The sequence below is a fragment of the Vulpes vulpes genome, chromosome 13 (assembly GCF_048418805.1).
Source record: "Vulpes vulpes isolate BD-2025 chromosome 13, VulVul3, whole genome shotgun sequence".
Taxonomy (NCBI): domain Eukaryota; kingdom Metazoa; phylum Chordata; class Mammalia; order Carnivora; family Canidae; genus Vulpes; species Vulpes vulpes.
In genome coordinates this window covers 94,094,689-94,117,924 of record NC_132792.1, presented here as the reverse complement: position 1 = coordinate 94,117,924, position 23,236 = coordinate 94,094,689, and the positions used below count along the sequence as shown (strand labels likewise).

At 35.3% G+C, this 23,236-nt stretch overlaps 1 protein-coding gene and 1 long non-coding RNA gene across 3 annotated transcripts in view; one reads left to right on the top strand and one right to left on the bottom strand.

Annotated features, from left to right (window-relative positions):
• MIB1 (MIB E3 ubiquitin protein ligase 1) overlaps window positions 1-23,236 on the bottom strand; it is a 137,471-nt gene that overhangs the window by 34,262 nt on the left and 79,973 nt on the right. Inside the window, exon 12 of the mRNA XM_026006537.2 lies at window positions 17,133-17,284. Within this exon, the coding sequence (XP_025862322.1) occupies window positions 17,133-17,284 (152 nt within the window). The remainder of the gene's footprint in view (window positions 1-17,132; window positions 17,285-23,236) is intronic.
• Window positions 3,513-9,424, top strand: LOC140595222 (uncharacterized). Of its 2 annotated transcripts, none has more exons than XR_011996747.1 (3): window positions 3,513-3,922; window positions 4,295-4,470; window positions 5,646-9,424. It is a non-coding gene; the product is annotated as an uncharacterized lncRNA (long non-coding RNA). The 2 variants fall into 2 exon arrangements; XR_011996746.1 differs by having other exon boundaries at window positions 3,608-3,941.

The following is a 23,236-nucleotide window of genomic DNA, read 5'->3' as shown; positions in this document are numbered from 1 at the left end:
CACTACCTTATGTCTTCTTGCCTTTTCCTCTCAGTACAAAATGTGTAAATGAACTGTCAGGGCAAAAGAAAGATGGTAATTCCAAGCTACTGTTACAAGTAACAAAAATGATCCCAGTCCCTTCTAGATTACATTCTATAAAGTAAATCAAATCCTTATACTAAAATGCAAAATTCAGATTTTCAGAGATCATGTTTTCACTTCAGAACCAATCCATTCTGTTAATTAGTCCTACTTCTGTGGGGTGGACAGTCTGAGGAGCCCATAATCCAACCAGGAAAGCCACTGTCAGCTATCCCCTGCAGTGCTGTAGTTCCTGAAGAGGAGACTTATGCTACAAGCACTCAAGTCCACAGAGTTGCTGAGATCAGGGTGTGACCAGTACGACACATCAATAATTTGATTAAGTCAAAACTCTCACCTGTGGAGCACAGTGTATGAGATTTGGAGGTATTTTTCCTAATGTCCATACACTCTTCTTTATTTCTCAATCTAGTTGTTTTCCAAGAGGTTAAGGACATGGATGGTTTAAAGGTAAGATCTTACTACCAGTTAAGCAGGCATTTGTGAACAGTGCCAAAGAAGCATTAAGTTCCGGAACAACTAATAGTGGTGCCTAGCATAATCCCTGGCACATGGTAATACTCAAACGTTTGCTGAATGATGAACAAATGAGTTCTAAGAAGTAGAGGGGACAAGCAGCTGTCTACATTGGTATGTAGCAGTCAAATGGCACTGGGTCCATTTTTAGGGCTTGCCATCTTTTACAATCTTTCTTCAGAGACAGGCAATGTTTTCCAAATGAATCCAAGTAGCTGAAGTGTGGAGGCCTTACTATTAGAATTACTTAATGTAATTCTACACATTAGAATCGCTGAATAGCACATATTAAGTGTTCAATAAATGCTTGCTAAATAAATTAATGAAACAATCCCTTAAATAATAAAGCCAGAATTCATAAAGGAATCTACTAAAAGTTGATCAATCCCAAGCAGAAGTTCTTTAGGGCATACTAAATGCAAACCAGTATGTGATATTCTACACATATTTTTGTTCGATACCCACCCCTATCAGAATGGATGCAGACAAGAAGCCTGAGAGGATGTATACTCAAAATCTATCCATGGTAATCACTTTAATAAATGAATATGGCTGTTTTTTATTTTCTTTCACCTATTTTTAACTAGTGAATAGATGTTTTTAAACTTTAAGTGCTCCCCCCTCGACTTTTTTTGACAGTACCACAATTAAAAAGCTCATTAATGGGCAGCCCAGGTGGCGCAGCGGTTTAGTGCCGCCTGCAGCCCGGGGCGTGATCCTGGAGACCCTGGATCGAGCTGGATCAAATCCCATGTCAGGCTCCCTGAATGGAACCTGCTTCTCCCTCTGCCTGTGTCTCTGCGCCTCTCTCTCTCTCTGTCTCTATGAATAAATAAATAAAATCTTAAAAAAAAAAACCTCATTAATTTAGCTTAATTTCATTAAGTGGAAATTTAGTAATGTAGCAGAATTTAGCTCAAAATGAAAAAGAGATATACAACAATTTAAGCTGCAGAAGAGTTGTATAGCTGAATACTCAAGTATTCTGATACTAAAGACAACCAAAATTATCTCTTAAATGACCTATTTCTCCTTCTATGTTATAGGCCAGGGTCCCATTTTAATTACCTTTATATCCCCTTTGTATGCCTAGTAAAAGGAGCTCAAAGTTCTGTTAACTGGAACGAAAGAAGAAACAATCATTTTTCTGAATATAATGGAGGCATTAGCAGCCTATTACATTTTTGGTATACTCTCAAGCCTCCAAGAATGGTAGGTAATTCACTAACTGGTTTGTTTCATTATTAAAAACAAGAGCAGCAGCATACTGTTGTGGTAAAGAGCTTACAGTCTGGAGCCAAACTATTTGGGTTCAAATTCTGGCATTAGCAAACTAAATGGCTGGTGACGTGAGTAGGTTACTTAACTGTGATGCCTCAGTTTCTTCATCTATAAAACATGAGAAGAATCATAGATCTTATCTCAAAGAAGTTACTATGAAAATTGAAAAGGGCTTCGAAGAGTGCTCAGCACTTCATGTGTTTGCTTCAAAAACAAAACAACAACCTTTCACTGCTACAAAATGGTTTTAGGAAATAATGAGGTGATTTAGAAACCTGAAAATTAACCTATCTTAATCTGAGACATGTATCATCTCACAATATGTGTAAAAGTATTCCAATATCTAGGAAAGCTGTCTTTTCAAAACTGCCAAATGTCTACAGAAGCACTGCTTTAAAATAGCCATCCAAAATAATTCACCTGCTATGGTATTAAATGCTAAAGACAAAAAGAATGTCAAGGACAAACTTCCCTCGTAGGAGAATGAGCTTAAAAAACTGGTAACAGTTTTTCTTAATTTTTAACTGAATCAGTACTTACCAGAATACTGTATTTGAATTAAGAACAAGTAAGAACAAGGTATAGGTTTGGTTTAGGAAAGAAACCTGTTTGTTTGTTCTTGGGCATTTTTAGGTTTGTAAAATCCTAAAACGGTATCTCCATAAGTACGTTAGATTTGATGTTAATAATATTCTTTTCTCCTTAGTTAAAAAAAAAAAAGCAAATTTCAACATTACAATTTATTGTGAATATGCTATAAAAATTTAGAGCAAAAGTATTTTTCCTTTGAAGCATATACTATTATGTGGCAACATTACAGATTAGATTAATGACTAATTTCAGTCTCTGGTAAAGTAGAAAGGATCATGCCTAAATGTTATTTCAGAAAATTTAAAAGGAATGGCAATGTCAAAGGAAGGAAAAAAATACTTCACATTTAAAAATGAAACAGAATTAATAAAAGTGCATTTTAATAGCTCTGTATGTAAATACAGTTTCAATATAAAAGTACATGATTACTTAAAAGCATTCTAGACCCTGTTTCTCATCTAAGCACTACAAAAAATTAACTGAAACTGACACTGAATTAAAAGTTTTAAGTAGCATTTTTCCAAGATTTCATTTACATACTACTCTTTTCTTCCTTAATGATTTCTTTCCATCTTTAATACACAGGTTCTATTTACCATTTCTACATACTTTCCATTCAAATATTATTTCTTAAATTTAAAAAGCATGTTTAGCAACAACTAGCTCTAAAGATAACCCTGCAAAATCTCTTCAGGCCTTTAGTTATGTAAAATACCATCATTCATAATATATTTACCAACAAAAATTAGGTTATGAAATATATTTTGGCAACAGAAGGATTTTACTTGTTCCAGGTCTGTCTAAAGACTGTCTTGCAACTAGCCAGGGTAATATTTTTCCTCTTCTTTTTTTCTCTGCAGTGCTTCTAAGTATAGTGACAGCTGCATCAGGCTTTCCTAGTCTCAGCGCAAGCTCAGTGAAAATCTGGGAAATGCAAGTGGAAACATGAGAGACCGCTTTATTTGGCAGTGCTTTAAAAAAAAAAAAAAAAAGGCAGAACAAATGGCAAAGCAGTGTTGTGGACCGCAGGATGAACAATCAATAGGCAGAAAGCAAGATAGAGGCTTCCTCAGCTTTTGGATCGACAATCGACAGCTGAGAGACTATTTTTTGCTATGGTTGACTAAATATGGTCAGGGAAGAGAGAGGCACAAGAGAGCCTGTTTGCCTGGGAGTGCATGTTTCAAATGCTTAGCTGCCTATAAAGCTGTAACAGTTTAGCCTGTGGCCACTGAGAGAAGAATATAAGTTAACCTCTGTAGTGACCATGTGGAAGTCCTGACCTTGCTTGCAGACTTGACCTTTGGATATGACAAGGTGGCTTCAATACAGATCTACCAATTAATCCTGGAAACTAAAAACCAAAAACCAAAAAAATCAAAAAAACAACTTCACAGCAAGAAAGATACAGAATATTTCCTGAGAAGTCAGAAGAACCCAATGTATTCTGGTGGGCAAAGAAAAATAGGGTGAATGTTTACAGTTACTTGGGGGGAGTGAGGTGTGTTTTGGTTTTTGTCTGTCTTTTTTGGATTATAAAATTAACTTCCTCTACAACTTTCTCCCCTCTTCTGAAGCATTTCATCTGAAAAATAAGTGAGGTTCATTTTCTTGGCCATTATACCAACCCTCCTTGGTGGTTTAACTTTCTGTACAGCAGATACAAGGTACTCGTATCTGTGCAAAACTGGTAATAGGATCTTCCAAATCAAATAGCCAAATTTCATTCAATTTTATTTTTTTAAGGTGAAGGGAAGGGAGAGGAAAAAGATGGCTTATTTGTTTTTGTTTGTTCATTTGTTTTTCAAATGTATCTTAAAAGGTGAGGTTCTGTATTCACTGATACGGTCCCCTTGCTTCCCTCGGCTCATGGAAAGAAGTGCTGAATCAGCGAATAGAGTGAAGGAACAATCAAGAGGAGATGGCTGCTGCTGATGTGACTATCTAGGTCATTATCTTTCTTCCTCCTGCAAATGCTGCATGGCACTAAGCTTACAGGTAATAGAGCACCACAAGGCCTGCACTTTTAAGGATGCTTATGACTTTCTGCATGCTTACCAATTACTGATGTGATAAATGCTTTTATTGTTAAAGTCTATCTGGGCATTACCTAATTTCATAGTTCAAGTAAACAGCTTATATAGCGTAAAAAGGAATGTTATTCAAGTATCTTGGCAGATAATTCTTGATCTCAAAAATGCATAAATCCATTATTGTCAATGACATCATTAAGGAGTTAGTCTTTCTTGTTTCAGATTAAATGATGATTTTGCATCCTTAGTAAATCACACTCTGCTCCCAAAGTATGCTACCTTTTAAAAACTATTAACTGTCTATTTCAAGGTTTAGTCAACCAAGAGACTTGGCAGATTACAAAATAATTTTTAAAGCTAACTTTAAGTTGGCCACAAAATAAATCAGAATGTGCATGGTAAGTTACCCTAATGCTGCATTGCTGAAACTGCTGTAGTGCTGGGCCTTCTACTGCTACGTTCTGATTTGCTCTCTATGAACTGCACTAACTTTTTATTACAGGCTGCAGAAATTCTACTTTCCTTGCCGTTGTGTTTTCTCCTTTCCTAAATATGAACATTTCTTACGGTGTTCTTTTAAATTAACCTCTTAATACCACAAATGTTAAAGGCAACTCACCAACTATAATGTCTTATCAAGCTAAAGGATCAAGCTCAAACCCCCGTGCTCATAGGCTAACACCTTTCAGTTCTTTTCAGTGAGACTTTAGAAAAGTTGACTATCTTGGTAGTTATCCTTTATATTAAAAAATAATAATAATCAAAAGAACCCAGCTCCCCCAAATTACATATTTATCCAACTATTCGAATGTGTATTCAACCCAAACAAAAGCACCAAAATGCAAAGTTCAGTTAAGTAACTAATTAAGACAAAGGAAGGACAAAGAAGTTTTCAAAATAATCATGAATTCCTTATCTGTGACCTTTAAAAAAAATAATTCATCATCTTTAAAAATTCAGTTCACTCACACTCTAAAAAGATCTAGTTTTTCTCCTTGTTCTTTCAACTTTACTTTTTTTTTTCTTTGAACTTTAGACACAATATCAGAAGAAGTACTAATTGGTTAATTGGTTAAGTTTTGGTAAGATATATAGTCTGTAAAAAGAATATGCACTGAATTCATTACTATCTACTTGTAGGATCAAGAAGCAAACTACAAAATAAGAAGAAATTCGCTCTGAAGACATGAAGGACACTAGGCTGATCTTACAAGTTTCTGAAATATATTCTGTAAAAACTCCACTGATTTTATGAATCTCTGGCAAAAACAACCAGACCAGGACAAAGTTCAACAGATAACTGGTTAGTGTTTAGAAGTGTCTATGTCCACCAAGAACAAGGAGCCACAAATGGCACTAATGCCATGCTTCAGGTAAATCTGTTATAGTTTAGTCTTTGATAGTCTCTGCAAATGATCTACCACTGTTCTGTATCAGTAAGCTGTATGTTTTACTAACAAATGGGAAAAATAAAATATTTCATGTTTCTACAGCTAACAACTTAGTAAAACCTACTCAGAGTACATACTTCTTTATGTACCCATATGAACATACAATGCTATGGAATGTAAAGAAGTATGTATTTTTGGTAGGCAATAAACTGCCAGGAGGGAACTACACTGCAGCTAAAATAAGCCTTTGCTTTTTTCTATGTGAATGACTGTCATACGGTAAATTAACCTAATATCTAAGAAATGACCTTTGGCGATACACCACAAAAATGTACCTACTACTTTTAGATGGAAACTAAATGCTGCAAAGATTTCTACTTTGTGAAGAGAAAAAAGTTTAACTAAGGAGATTAAAAATTATCAAAATTATCATGAAACTCTTTTTAAATCTTTTAAGTTTAAAATATACTATTGTTTTACATTTTTAAATTAAGTACTTACATGACTACAATTTGAATACAGAGAAGAAGCTAGTATTACCAGAATAAAAGAGGAAGGGATACACATGACCTATTTTCTGTCTCTACAATTGGATCTTAATTGAAATATATCATATTAGTAGGATCAACTGATTTGTTAAGATTAAAATATAACAAAAACTGATATCATTACATTTTAACAATTGTTCTTCATAGTTTAATAAATTTATAGTCTGCTAACAGAAGAATTTCTGAAGCAAGTTTTGTTTGTTGTTTTAGGCTTTCTGTTTTGAAAGCTATCATAGATGTAATTCGAAAAGACCATCTTTTAAGTAACATTCTACTCTTCAAAAATAAAAAGTGGTGTTGTCCTCAAGTTAATTAGGTCCTTAGCCCAGTCTTTGTTTTAAATGCTGTTAATACTTAAAACAAAGATTTATGCATGAAAAATGACAAAATTCTGGGCCTCAGTTGTAGGTTAACTGGGCACATTGCTAACAGATTGCCAAATATTTAAAAGAAATTAGTTTATTATATTATCCTTGAATTTGCTTTCTCCAAAGCAGTACATAAAATGAAAATGCTACAGTTAAGAAATCAATTTACACAGACAGAATAATCATCTTTCACTGGTACTGGGCAACAGCAATTCAATTTTGACAAACATGATAGGCCCACCCACTACTTGTAGTGTGTTGGAGATACCAAAATACTTTTTTTGTATCTTACACAAAATTTATTTTGTATAATATATACTTAATAAAACTCATAAATAATAAAGCTGCTGGCAATACTTTACAAGCAGTACCTGTTTCAAGCTACTATGACAGATTTAGAAAAAAGGAAATACTAATATTCATATACTCCAATCATTCCTTATTACAAGTATTATTTCAACTGTAATATTCAGACATGTATAAAGAGCATAATGATATTTGAAAATTTTTATGTGTCCCAAGTTGAAGAGAATGTCCATAAGGTTAACTATGGTTATCACTGAAAATATGTATCTCAAAAGTACAGGTTCCTCTACAAAACAACTCAAAAGGCATTACTATACTCATGTTTTATAACATTATAAAATTATAGAACATTGTAAAATTGTAGAACAATTATATTCATTATTTTATAGGCACAATAAAAATGTTTAATAATTACTTTAAAACATCCTGGTGACAAAGAATCTCACTGCTATAATGTTAAGAGTACATAATCCTCAGAAAATGAAATGACAACATCTGTTATTCATTTTAAGAGGCAAAATTATATACTGATTCTAGTGCCTACAAGTTAAATGAACATATCTGAGTATTTTCAATCATTCTAAAATGTCACATCCATCACTTAGATCAGCTGTTCATTTTTAACTGAGTACATAGTAAACTCTGGGCATCTGCTGACACTGGTGTAACTCAAACATTTCAACTGTCTCTCTGACAGGGATAACAGATGCTGACATTATCAAATGCTGTACTATTTTTTTTCCATGGCCTCTCCTTGCCCCGATATGGCCAGTATATGAAACTGAACTGTCATCCAAAAGCACACTTGAGCAACTGGATCTGCTAAACAGCTCCCATATAACTAGTAAAAATAGAAGCCAGTTTTACTGCTATCTTCAGCACTTAAGTCCAGGCAATTTAACACCTGTTTCATTTCTATTAGAATAAATGGAAAGAATTGTAGTTACATTAATTTCACCAGCAGCATACTTAACCAACCAACAGATGCAGAATATACTTAATATGAGAACTGTCTGAATATTGCCTAAATTACTGTTGAGCTTCTCCTCATTTACTTCAAAACAATAACTGTTTATTTTTCAAAGTTCTTACTTTATAGGCAAACTATAATATCTCAAACTTTCATTTTTGCAAAATATCTTTATATTTCAAAAGATATCCCTTCCCTGATACTGAAACACAACACTAAAACCACATTATAACAAAAATTTGCTGTACTTACTTTTAAAATATTACTCATGTAGATTTTAATACTCAAATTCACTGATTATAGCTATGCACCACAAGTCCATGCATTATTAAGCTGATAATGGAAGGAACTGGGCAATCTGTACCCAAAATGATGGAGAATTCAGTCAGGGAAATAGACCTTAAAAAAAGGTTAATATACTAACCTATGATTAGTAACACTACATTAGCAAAAACAAAGAAAAAAGCTGGTATGTGTGGTAGTTCCTTTCAACAGAAGTCCAAGCAATACACCAAATACACATGTGATCTATTTATAAACCAAAGGGCAGAGGTACTTTCTTAAGGCCACTCATATTCATCCACCCCCTCCCTGTCAGCAACTTGCTATCAGTCCTCAAATATAATACTAAATAAAGGAGCAGTAGGAAGAAAGGTAGCACTACCAGTACTCTTCCCTAACCTATTAGCATACTTGCTTGGTTCACCACCTAACGATAAATACAAAATAGTACATTGAAATACATTAAAGTCTGTTTGTTCCTTTAAATGCTGTTGGTTTTAAAACAGATTATTATCTACATTTAAGAATTATGCAAAGGTATACATTGATAATTCCTTAATGCGACAACAAAATGTTAACGTGCACAGACTTCTACTCTGTTCAAGTGGGAAATAGTAAGAAAAGTGTCTCAAAATAGAAAAGTTTATATGTAATGACTAAAGAGTACTGTCTCTAATATTTGTAGAAAGTCCATAACCATAACTGTACAAATAAAGAGCATTTCAATTCTTTTGTATCCCAAACAAGCAGCACTGCAATGCTTTGCTAGAGCTGGTAAAATGGAACCAAATCGCCTCTTCAATGGATTTGGTCCCCTTCAACCAGCTGTAGCTATGCATTGATTACTACAGGACAGCCAACGTTTCCATTTATGAATTTCATCACATGTTGACTAATTTCAGCTTATTTAAATTATTCAGGCTGTGGTTTAAATCAAATAATTTGTTACTGTTAATTCTCCTTGGGAGAACCAAAGTGGTTAACAATGTTTATAAAAGGTTTTATGAAAAATGTGTAGATGACTTAAGGATTGCAAATAAAATATTTTTACTTATTTACAGTCTCGGTATTACATTTTTTTATTCTTCAAAAAAGAAATGGTAATGAAATGTAGCCTATGCTGCATAAAAAAAAAAAAAAAAAAAAAAAACACATTTCCTTAAAGGAAGAAAATATTTGGGAACGTCGCCCAAAACCCACGTGAAACCATAAAGGGAACACCACAGTGTGGTTCAGTTCACATGGACATGTACAGATTTAAATTAAAGAAAAATAGAACATTAAATATAATACTCTAGAAATGTTGGGTCATGATCCCAGGATTAGCATTTAATTTTATTGCTATTTACCTGAATATTGATAGATAAGGTGAAAAAGGAAATGAATGATTCTATAGAATATCTTATGGAGAGACTGAAACAGTTTCTAGTTCTTCCAACCCCAAAACAAAAATTTTTACCCTTCAGAAAAGAAAGGAAACGCTAAGTATCACTGCTTTTTACGATGTAGGTATTCCACCTCTCCATACTTGTTTCCTTATTTGTAAGATGAAGACCTCTTCTAATAATAACATCCTGTGACTCTCCTCACTGTCTTCTTTGTCCTTTGCAAATATATATATATGCACATAAGCCTCCTCTCTCAGTGGAGAGAAAAAAAATGACAAGGTATCCAACATTCTTCTATTTTTCTTACTGCCTGCAATACAACTACAGGTGATATAATATTCTTTAACACATGGAAACAAGCATTTCAGTAATTAATGGGGAGTTACTGCCACCAAGTAGTAGTTTAAAAATATAATGTTCAAATAATCTTCAAGAGAGCACTCCTCTACTTCAAAGTGAAGATCACCCCTTAAAAGGACGTAGGCAAAGGAAAGTATATATAGAAATAAATCCTATCACTTCATTCAAGTTATTAAGCCTTCATGCTCATATTAATCACATTTCAATTAGTCACATTAAATATATTTATGTATTATAAAGCACATCATGTTTGAAGAGTGGATGCATGGCACATATAAGAGAAACTGGACACACTATAAGTATAGTATCATTTAATACACTCAGCTACTTTTTATACACAGCACTCAGCATGTTCAGAGTTTATAAGAAAAGAAAGACACTAAACACAAAGATATGGCCTGGATTATCAAATCTTCATATATTCAACATAGTCTCATTTACCAGGCCTTATTTCAGAATTTAAAAAGTTAAAGGTATCATACATTCTAAATGGAAAATTATGAGTTGTTCTCATATTCAGTGAGATTTAGTATGTCCTTTTGTGGGAATAAGCACATAAAAAATGCCTGTGAAGTTATCTTAGCACTAACCTAAAAACACAAGTATATCACATCATGTGGTTCACTCATATTTTCCTGTTACTTTTACTTTTCGTAAAAATAAAATTTATATTAAAGAAAAACTTATATTAATATGTTTTACTTTAATGAAAAGTTTATATTTATATTAAAGAAAATTTATATTAAAGAAAAATTTGTGAATAACACTATATGAGGTTACATTATAATACTGTTAACAATACCTCCAAAATATCTATCTGATATCAGTATCTCCAAAATACTTGGCTGGTTTTTGGCCAGTTCTGCAGAGAATACCACTAATTTATTTTCATGGCTCTAAAGGAGATCTAAAAACTTAAGGACAGTCAAAAATGCAACATCCTCACAGAAAGTATCTAAGTAATGTGCCAATTAATGCTAATCCAAAGAAATTAATTTTCATTTTCAACAACAGAAATGCCTCCTGCTCTTCATTTAAAACTGAAATTTCACCTGTTACAAAAAAAGGTGAAATTTCACATATTACAAAAAAAGGTAATACAGGGGGATCCCTGGGTGGCTCAGCGGTTTGGCACCTGCCTTCGGCCCAGGGTGTGATCCTGGGGTCTCAGGATCAGGTCCCACATTGGGTTCCCTGCACGGAGCCTGCTTCTCCCTCTGCCTGTGTCTTTGCCTCTCTCACTCTCTATCTCTCTGTGTCTCTCATGAATAAATTAAATCTTTTTTTTTTTTAAGGCAATATAACTAAAGTCTAGGGAAAGTATCTCTAAATACTAAAAATAAGAAAAAGCATGGTCCTTGGTTAAGATTTCTGAAATAAAAAAAAAAACTATATTAAGATATATTATAACTGCTATTCTAAATGCTCCAAATTTTATAAACCATGATACTAACATACTCAGTGTCTCAGAATGAAAAGCTTACATTGTCTCCCACAATTCTGAAAGAAAAGAAATGGCTTTATAAATCTTTCTTAATGTCTGTATTTCATTTACTGTTATACCATGAGGAAACATTAAGATCAGCTTTGAAATCCAGAATCTGCATTGATTTGAGATTTTGAAATCTAGATTTCAAAGTATATTCTTCAAAAATACTGAACATCTAGACATATTTTTGAAAACCAGGGAAATTATATTTTCTTTTAAAAAGTACAACCAATAAATAACTCTACTGTGTTAACTTACTGCTGAAAAATTATTACTGCTTACTAATGGCAAAGCTAAGAAATAGAATGCTACTTGAGTTCCACATATATACACATGTACATATAAATTTGGGGGGGATCCCTGGGTGGCGCAGCGGTTTAGTGCCTGCCTTTGGCCCAGGGCGCGATCCTGGAGACCCGGGATCGAATCCCACGTCAGGCTCCCGGTGCATGGGTCCTGCTTCTCCCTCTGCCTATGTCTCTGCCTCTCTCTCTCTCTCTCTCTCTCTCTCTCTGTGTGTGTGTGACTATCATAAATAAATTAAAAATATATATATATAAAAAATAAAATAAAATAAATTTTGGAAACTTTTCCATATTGCAAACCATAATAAATTGAAATAATTGTAAGTAAATGTGCTGATATTAAGTTACATTCACAATGATGTAAATGATTTTCTGTAGAAATAATATATGTGTATTCTAATAAAAGAAAAACCTCAAAATTAGCTAAAAATTACACTAACTGAAGTACCATGAATTGCAATTAAAATGGACTATACATGAAGTTCAACAATTAAACCAAGTATACTAAGGAAGTATAACTGTAGTTTATTTATTTTTTTATTTTTTATTTATGATAGTCATACAGAGAGAGAGAGAGAGAGAGAGGCAGAGACATAGGCAGAGGGAGAAGCAGGCTCCATGCACCGGGAGCCTGACGTGGGATTCGATCCTGGGTCTCCAGGATCGTGCCCTGGGCCAAAGGCAGGCGCCAAACCGCTGCGCCACCCAGAGATCCCATAACTGTAGTTTAAAACAAAGATTACAAAGAACAAATTAAAATGTTACAATCCAAGTTAACAGATTAAGTTATATGAGTTTTTTAAAAAGTTACATGAATTAAAAAGTGCTTATAAAGGGGGAAATGTTGACACATATTAATCATATCTAATATTTTTTCAAAAATGCTAGTTTTATTAGGTTCCAGAAATAATAAATGAACTATATCTGGTATTCTCAAATAAGTGTTAAGGCCAAGACTTTCTAAAAAAATTCTGAGTAGACCAAAAATGATTCTTTCTGTTTTTTGACAACACTGATCAGTACAAAGAAAGAAAAGCATATTTTGAGAAAAAAAATATCTGATATGAAAAAAAGAACTCAAAACTATCTCAATTTGCAATTTCAATTGATATAGAAGTTGTATCATCTTCTGGTACTTTTTAGTGTCCAATTAAAATCACATTCTTTACCTGGTAATCTAACATTACAACTGCATAAAATGTCTTAAGGAAATAGAAATAAAAAAGTTATGTAGCTTTAACTAAACCACCACTTTGCTGCAGAATAAAAATGGCTTTTTTCCCTTTTTTTAATGCTACCTGACACCAATTATTTAATTGAAAGAATCACCATTATAAATTTTCAGAGGAATTCTCAAGATATATGCAAGAATTGAAGAAATGTAACTAGTATCCTGTCTCCTCTTTGTATAATTTTATTAGCATTAAATATACTACCCCTATTCCCAGTAAAGTGAAATAATTCAAAATATTTAAAAGTTACTCATTTCCTAAACTCTTCAATTTTCAGTTTATCTTAAACTTTATGATTTAATATAAGCTAAATTCCCCTCAATAAAATCTCTCTCTTTTAAAAAAAGATTTCATTTACTTATTTGAGGTTGGGGAGAGGGCACGAGCAGAAGGAGGGGCAGAGGGGAGAGAAAGAAGCAGACTCCCTACTGAGCAGGGAGCCTGACATGGGGCTTGATCCCAGGACCCTGAGATCATGACCCAAGCTGAAGGCAGACACTTAACCGTCTGAGCCACCCAGGCGTCCAAATAAAATCTCTTTTGACTATTCTAATTTGAAATAATTGCTGTTTGAACGCCTAACAGTTTCTCCACAGAATCTGTAACTAGTCATATAACATCTTATATCTAGCACTGTCTTGACTGTCAAATTAAGACTAACATTTAACAAATCCGTATCACAAAGCATTGTGGGAGATACAGATGAATAGGAGTGCCCACAATTTTAACAGAAAGAAACATAGAAATACCACAGATACCACAGATAGAAAGTGCAGCAAAATAAGAAAAAAGAAGTATAGGGCAAATAGAAAATGATTCCATTGATGAGATCTAGGAGCTCTGAAAAAAAGACAGTCAAAATCAAGAAGGAAAGAGGATTAAGAGCATCCTGACAAAAGAAAATGCTTAAATAAAAGAAGAAAACAGACAAAATATTTTAGAAAAGGGGAACAGTATATAGCTAAAGAGCAAAGTAAGAAGAGGGAATTTAATTAATGGGAGATAAAGTTAGAAAGACAGGCTTAAGACACACCACATAAGTATGAAAGCCAAGTTCAAGGTGTACAAATTTTATTCTATGTACAACAGGAAGCAACTAAAGATTTGGGAACAGGGGAGAGGAGCCATTATACCTATGCCTTTAGAATGTAAGTTGGTAACTGTATGAAAGTTAAATCAGATATAAGACTAAAATTAGAAAGAACAATTAGAAAGATACTATAAAAGTTTTAGTAAAAGTGGTGAGTAATTAGATTAGCAACAACGGGAATAGGAAGCATAGAATAGACTGGAAAAAGGCTAGAATAAATGGAATTTGATAACTAACTAGAAGTTAAGAATTAGTGAGAGAGTAGTCAAAGATAATCCTAAATAAAGAGGCAGCAAGGGGAATGATGGATGTACATTCTTAATTAAATCATTCATTGTCCATGTGTTTGTCTTGAAACCATAATACAGACCATAGTTCAGAAAAAATAATACAAGAAAGTTAAGAGCTATTATTCTTTTTTTCTTTTTTAAGTAGGCTCCATGCCCAGTGTGCAGTTCCACACAGAGTTGAACTCACGACCCTGAGATCAAGACGTGAACAGAGATCAAGAGTCAGACACTTAACCAACTAAGCCACCCAGGTGCCCCCTAAGAGCTATTAATAAGTCAGATTCTTGGGACGCCTGTGTGGCTCAGCGGTTGAGCGCCTCCCTCTGGCCCAGGGCGTGATTCTGGAGTCACGGGATCTGCACAGGGAGCCTGCTTCTCTCATGAAAAAAAAAAAAGATTTTATTTATTTATTCATGAAAGACACAGAGAGAGAGGCAGAGACACAGGCAAAGAGAGAAGTAAAGTAGGCTCCCTGCGGGAAGCCCAATGTGGGACTCGATCCCGGGACCACAACCTGAGCCAAAGGCAGATGCTCAACCACTGAGCCACCCAGGTGCCCCTAAATAAATAAAATCTTAAAAAAAAAAAAAAAGTTAGATTCTTGCTCAACTTCTAGCTGCTTCATAAGTCAGCTAGGTGATCCTGAATACATAAATTCATCTCTTTATAAGCTTCATATTCTTTTCTATAAAAAGAGGATATTAACACCTGCCTCAAAAAGCTGTTGAAAGGATTAAAGGAGATAATGCATGCAAACCATTTAGTAGAGGCCTTGCCTGGGTAAGTGCTATCATCATCGTCTATCTGAGAGGCAGGAAACATATAATACTATTTTGTCACCTTCACAATGCCAAAAAATATGAAGTGTTCAAATATTTATAATTTGGAAAACAAATCAAGACACAATCTAAAATATGGTCATTTATTTCCTCCCACATTATGTACCCGTTTTTAGGGGAATCAACAAGCAATAGCAGGAAAATCCTTTTGTTCTCTGTGCTCACCCTCTAGTGGTGATCCTAAGAAGCTAAAAAATAGCAAAAACTACAATACACGATATAAGAATGCAATATGGAACCAGAGGACAAGAATGTATGGGGATGTAATATAGTTAATATTGTATTGTATATTTCAAAGTTGATTGAGTAAATCTTATAAGTTCTTATCACAAGAAAAATTATTTGTAATCATATGTGGTGAAGGATGTTAAGTAATCATTTCATAACATATTCATGTAACAAATCATTATATTATGCAATTGAAACTAACAATATCATATGTCAATTATAGCTCACTTTTAAAAAAAGAATTCAGGATAGATTAAACTAAGTAAACTTCAGAGTGAACTGCTAACTCCCTCAGTCAAGATACGCAGAGTTAATTCAACTATAAACAGAAGACATCTAATACAGAATTTTCTAAAATGCTTCTCAAGAGTTAAGCATTTATTATTCACAGAAAGCTCTAGATTAAAAAAAAACTAAGTTTTCTTGTTCTGTGAGACTTTGCAGATCCTTAAAGTTCTTTGATTTCCCAGAAGCTTTTCTCAAACTATACTCAGCAGATACTGCTTTTTAGTGGACTAACACTATTGTTAACGGCTGGGGAATTACTACACTAGAAGATTATATAATTATATTATTAATAAGGAATTAGGTACTTAATTATTTAGCCAAAAGTTAAAAAAAATAATGGGGTGGCTGGGGGGGGGGGCCAGTCGGTAAGTGCCTGACTCTTCACTTCAACTCAGGTCTTGATCTCAGGGTCTTGAGTTCAAGCCCCAAGTTGGGCACCACACTGGGCATAGAGCCTACTTCAAAAACAAAACAAAACAAAACATGTAAATGGATAACATAAGATGAAAGGACACAGTGAGAATGATCTTTAAGAAACATAAACCTCAGGGATCCCCGGGTGGCTCAGCAGTTTAGCGCCTGTCTTTGGCCCAGGGCGCGATCCTGGAGTCCCGGGATCGAGTCCCACGTCAGGCTCCCAGCATGGAGCCTGCTTCTCCCTCCTCCTGTGTCTCTGGCGCTCTCTCTCTCTCTCTCTCTCTCTCTCACAAATAAATAAATCTTAAAAAAAAAAAAAAGAAAAAGAAAAAGAAAAAGAAACATAAAACCTCAGGGATCCCTGTGTGGCTCAGGGGTTTAGCCCCTGCCTTTGGCCCAGGGCATGATCCTGGAGTCCCAGGGTCAAGTCCCACATCAGGCTCCCTACATGGAGCCTGCTTCTCCATCTGCCTGTGTCTCTGCCCACCCCCCACCCCCCGTGTGTCTCTCATGAATAAATAAAGTCTTTAAAAAAAAAAAAAAGAAAGAAACTTCAAAATGGAATGTATTTTAATTAAATCTTTAAATATAAGTATTCTTGATACTTTATAACCATATTTAATATATTTCAAAGTCACCTCATAATACTTGTATTAATTTAATAAAAAAATAAATAAAACTAATCTATTTAGTGAAGACATAACTTTCACAGCCTTTAAAATGATTTATAAAATACTAAAATAAGCCATTATTTCCTCATTAGTATCAGAAAGAGAACCAGTACTAGGAAACTATTTTTAAACTGCATATAAAATAGTAAAAGATGTGATCTTTACCTGGGATTTCCTCTTAGCGCAGCATGGTGTAGAGCATTAAATCCATTATTGTTTGTAATGGTAACATCTGCTCCAGCTTCTAGAAGAACTGCCAGAATGTCATCACGTTTCTTACTTATTGCATCATGAAGAGGAGTATCCCCTTCAGAATCCTTTTTTTAATTTGAAGAGACATTCATTAGTTCTTGCACCAAACATCACATGTAATATTAATATATATATATATATATATATATACACTTAACTACTAAACAGAAGCCATATCCAAAAACCTTCAATAAAACATCCTGCGTTAAATTGTAAGATGCAGGCAAGAAATGTTAGCCTCATTATAGTAAATAAACTCATACTCAGTTTAGAACACAATAAACATGTAGCCTACCAAAGAAAAGGAAAAATAAAATTCAAAACATGCTCAAATATGATTTAGCTAATTGCAAAAATTAATGAAGTGAAAAAAGATGCCCCCAAAATTCATTCCTACTACACCATATTCCTATTAGAACTGTTATGCCCTAAAATTTCAAAACAAAACTATACCAGTCTTGGGGCCATAGAGCAATGAATTAAAAATCAATAGTTTTCAACCTTGGCTGCACATTTAGAATCTGTAGGGGATGGGGCACCTGGGTGGCTAAGTCAGTTAAGCATCTGCCTTTGGTTCGAGTCATGATCCCAGGGCCCTCATAACAAATTCCTAACCCAAATTCAATCCAATCAGGCACTCTCAAGCCTGTCTAATGTCACTAAAAATTCAGTCTTCAACTTGAGACAGGGTCTTAATATGGCTGGAATAAGCTTCTATAAGCCCTGATCTGTCCTTCCTTCTTGTCCCCACAGTAGCTATTCCAAACATTTATCACTCTTCTCAATGATCTTTTGTAGACTACTCCACATTCACTCTCAACAAATGACTATCTCCCATTTCAGACCAAAAACAATCAACAGGTATAAATTCTCTCTCCTTCAACAGATTAACACCCTCTAATGCCTCCTCCATCCTCCAATTCTATAATCCACTTAGAGGCTTTAAATTCTAAACCATGCCAGTTCCAAAATGCTGCACCTCAGAAATATCAATCTCCGATAACCATCTAGCTGAACAAAATCTCCAATTCTTTCAGTTCTCAAATCCTCAGTCCTATTGCTCCTATTTTATTTCTTCATTGCTTCTCTGATACCAATCCAATCTAATCCATCCGGTTGCTAACACTGTGGATAGGAATTATCTCTTAGGTGACTCTCGCCTCAAAAATTAGGTATTACTAGAGGAGTCCAAGAAGGTGGAGGAGTCCAAGACAGGAGAGGAATAGGAGACCTTAGCTTCCTCAGGTTCCAGGAATTCAGATAGACATCTATCAAATTATTCTGAACACTTGCCAACTCAACCAGAGATCTAAGAAAAGAATAGCTGCAACTCTACAAATAGAAAATCAACCACTTTCTTCAAGGTAGGAGGTAAATCCAAGGCGATATATGGGAAGACATATATCGCTTGTATATAGACCTCGGTGGTCTATCTTGGCAGCCAGCATCAGAAAGTGATATAACAGCACAAAATTAGAACATCTAGATGTCTGCTCCAGTGAGGGATGTCCTGGCCTGAAAGGTGTTTAGGTGGCAAAGGATGGAATCCTAGGTGGGACACTGTGGTCTCAGGATCATCAGGGTCACAGGAAGACTGGAGGTGCCTGAGTGCAGAAGTTTCCCAGGCATCAGAGCGGAGAAACCAGCTGACATCAGAGACCCCAGGAGTCGGATCTCAGCTCGGGAATGCCATAAACCACGAACCACAGCACAGTCAGGCAACCATTCCCTGAGCAGGGACCCAGCAAGCAGCAGAATCTCCATGAGAACCCCCTACAGAAGTCTGCAGGGTTTGGAGACTCAAAACAGGGTCATATGCCTGAGATAGAAACTCTCAGTCACAGGCTGGGTGAACAGTGTGGCCAGAGACCAAGCAGACAGGAGTGATTGGCTGCTTTTCCTTGAGAGCACAATGAGGAGTGGGGCTGGGAGCTCTGGGCTCCAAGGCTGGAGACTGGAAGGCCCCATTTTCATTCTTATCTTCTAAAGTGATGGGGAGGGGATCCCTGGGTGGCTCAGCGGCTCAGCGGTTTGGCGCCTGCCTTTGGCCCAGGGCGCAATCCTGGAGTCCTGGGATCGAGTCCCACGTCGGGCTCCCAGCATGGAGCCTGCTTCTCCCTCTGCCTGTGTCTCTGCCTCCCTCTCTCTCTCTCCATGTCTATCATAAATAAATAAATAAATCTTTAAAACAAAAAAAATAAAGTGATGGGGAAAGCCTTCAGGGTACAAAAGCCACGTAGAGCAATCAGAGCACATTACTTAGCCTGGATCCCTATCAAGGGCAGTACAACTGCACTAGGGTGGGGGTGGGGATGGGGGGGTGGGAGACAAACACAGGATGAATGGGATGGACAGAAACAGAATCAGTACAGAATTTGAGAGATAAGTGATACCATAAACCAACATATTTAGAATAATTGGGATCCCAAAAGAAGAGGAAAGGGGAGGCAGAAGGTATACTGGAGCAAATTATAGTGGAGAAGTTCCCTAATCTGAGGAAGGAAAGAGGCATTCAAGTCCAGGAGGCACAGAGAACCTCCTTTAAAATCAATAAAAATAGGTCAACAACTATAGTGAAACTTGCAAATCTCAGAAATAAAGAGAAAATCCTGAAAGCAGTTCAGGACAAGAGGTCCATAACCTACAAGGATAGAAACATTAGACTGGCAGAAGACTTATCCACAGAGACCTGGCAGGCCAGAAAAGACTGGCATGATATATTTGGGGTGCTAAATGAAAAAACATGTAGCCAAGAATACTTTATCCAGCTAGGATATCATTCAAAATAGGAGAGATAAAAAGCTTTTGGGACAAACAGAAACTAAAAAAAATTGTGATCACTAAACCAGCCCTGCAAGATATATTAAAAGGGATCCTTTTTTTTTTTTAATTTATTTATTTATGATAGTCACAGAGAGAGAGAGAGAGAGAGAGAGAGAGAGAGAGAGGCTGAGACATAGGCAGAGGGAGAAGCAGGCTCCACGCACCGGGAGCCTGATGTGGGATTCGATCCCGGATCTCCAGGATCGCGCCCTGGGCCAAAGGCAGGCGCCAAACCGCTGCGCCACCCAGGGATCCCGAAAGGGATCCTTTAAACGAAGAGAGCCCTCAAAAGTAACAAAGACCAGAAAAAGCAACAGAGACAATATACAGAAGCAGTGACTTTACAGGTAATACGATGGCCCTAAATGATTTCATCTCTTTCAATAATTACTCTGAATATAAACGCCTATATATATATATATATATATATATATATATATATATTACTCTGAATATAAACGCCTCAATCAAAAGGCACAGGCCATAAGATTGGATTAAAAAGCAAGACCCATCGATATGCTATCTGCAAGAGACTTATTTTAGATCCAAAGACATCTCCAGATTGAAAGTGAGGAAGCAGAAAACCATTTATCATGCTAATAGACATTAAAAAAAAAAAAAACTGTGGTGGCAATTGTTAAATCAGAAAAATGATATTTATTTGTTTTTGTTTTTGTTTTTGTTTATTTTTAGAAAAATGATATTTAAACCAAAGACTAATAAGAGATAAGGAAGGACATCGTGTAAAAAAAAAAAAAAAAAAAAAAAGGGAAGGACATCGCTAAAGGGTTTATCCAACAAGAAGATCTAACAATTGTAAATATTTATGTCCCTAACATGGGAGCAGCCAATTATATAAACCAATTAATAACAAAACTAAAGAAACACATTGATAATAATACAACAATAGTATGAGACTTTAACACCCCATTCATTGCAGTGGACAGATCATATAAACAGAAATTCAACAAGGAAACAAGGGCTTTGAATGACACACTGGACCAGATGAAGTTCAGAGATATATTCAGAGCATTTCATCCTAAAGCAGAATACACATCCTTCCCGAGTGCACATGGAACACTTTCCAGAAGAGATCACATCCTAGATCACAAGTCAGGTCTCAACCAGTAACAAAAGACTGGGATCATTTCCTGCATATTTTCATATCATAATGCTTTGAAACTGGAACTTAATCACAAGAGGAAATTTAGAAAGAACTCAAATACATGGAAACTAAAGAACATCCTACTGAAGAATGAATGGGTCAACCAGGAAATTAAAGAATTTTTTAAATTCATAGAAACAAATGAAAATGAAAACAGAACTGTTCAAAACCTTTGAGATCCAGCAAAGATGGTCCTAAGAGGAAAGTATACAGTAATACAAGCCTCTCTCAAGAAAAAAAGAAAGGTTTCAAATACACAACCTAACCTTACACCTAAAGGAGCTGGGGAAAGAACAGCAAACAAAGCGTAAACTCAGCAAGAGAAGAGAATTAAAGATTAGAGCAGAACTCAATGAAATAGAAACTGACAGAACAGTAGAACAGATAAACGAAACTAGGAACTGGTTCTCTGAAAGAATGAATAAGATCAATAAAACACTGGCCAGACTTACCAAAAAGAAAAGAGAAAGGATCCAAATAAATAAAATCATGAATGAAAGAGATCACAACCAACACCAAAGAAATACAAACAATTATAAGAACGTATTATGAGCAATGGTATGCCAACAAATTTGGCAATCTGGAAGAAATGGATGCATCCTAGAGACCTATAAACTGCCAAAACTGGAACAGGAAGAAATAGAAAACCTGAACTGACCCATAATCAGCAAGGAAATTGATGCAGTAATCAAAAATCTCCCAACAAACAAGAGTCTAGGGCCGGATGGCTTCCCAGGGGAATTCTATCAAACATTAAAGAATTGTTATGTTTCTGAAGCTGTTTCAAAAAATAGAAATGGATGGAAAACTTCCAAACTCTATGAGGCCAGCATTACTTGATCCCAAAACCAGATAAAGATCTCACCAAAAAGAATTACAGACCAATATTCCTGATGAACATGGATGCAAAAATTCTCCCCAAAATACTAGCCAATAGGATCTAACGGTACATTAAAAAGATTATTTACCATGACCAAATGGGATTTATTCCTCAGCTGCAAGGGTGGCTTAAAATCCACAAATAAATCAATGTGATACACTTTTTTTAAATAAAAGAAAGAATAAGAACCATATGATCTTCTCAATAGCTGCAAAAAAAGCATGTGACAAAGTACAGCATCCTTTCTTGATTAAAACTCTTCACAGTGAAGAGACAGAGGGAACAGATCTCGGTATCATAAAAGTCATATATGAAAAGCCCATAGTGAACATTATTCTCAATGGGGAAAAACTGAGAGCTGTTCCCCTAAGGTCAGGAACATAAAAGGGATGTCCATTATTACCACTGCCATTCAACAGAGCACTAGAAGTCCTAGCCTCAGCAACCAGACAACAAAAAGGAATAAAAGACATGTCAACTGGCAAAGAAAAAGTCAAATTCACACTCTTCACAGATGATATAATATTCTATGGGGAAAACCCAAAAGACTCCACCTCAAAATTGCTAGAACTCATGCAGAAATTCAGCAAAGTTGCAGGTTACAAAATCAATGCACAGAAATCAATTCCATTTCTATACAGTAACGATGAGACAGAAGAAAGAGAAGTTAAGGAGCCAATTCCATTTGCAATTGCACCCCAAACCATAAGATACCTAGTAATAACCTAACCAAAGAAGCAAATAATCTATACTCAGAAAACTATAGAACATACATGAAATAAACTGAGGAATACACAAAGAAATGGAAAAACATTCCACACTCATGGACTGGAAGAACAAATATTGTTAAAATGTCTATGTTACCTGGAGCAACCTATACATTCAATGCAATTCCTATCAAAATACCAATTTTTTTCACAGAGCTTGAACAAATAACCCTAAAATTTGTATGGAACCAGAAAAGAACCCAAATAGCCAAAGGAGTATTGAAAACTAAAACTAGTGGCATCACAATGCCAGACTTCAAGCTCTATTACAAAGCTGAAATCATCAAGACAGCATGGTATTGGCATAAAAATAGACACAGATCAATGAAACAGAATGGAGAACCCGGAAATGGACCCTCAACTCTATAGTCAATTCATCATC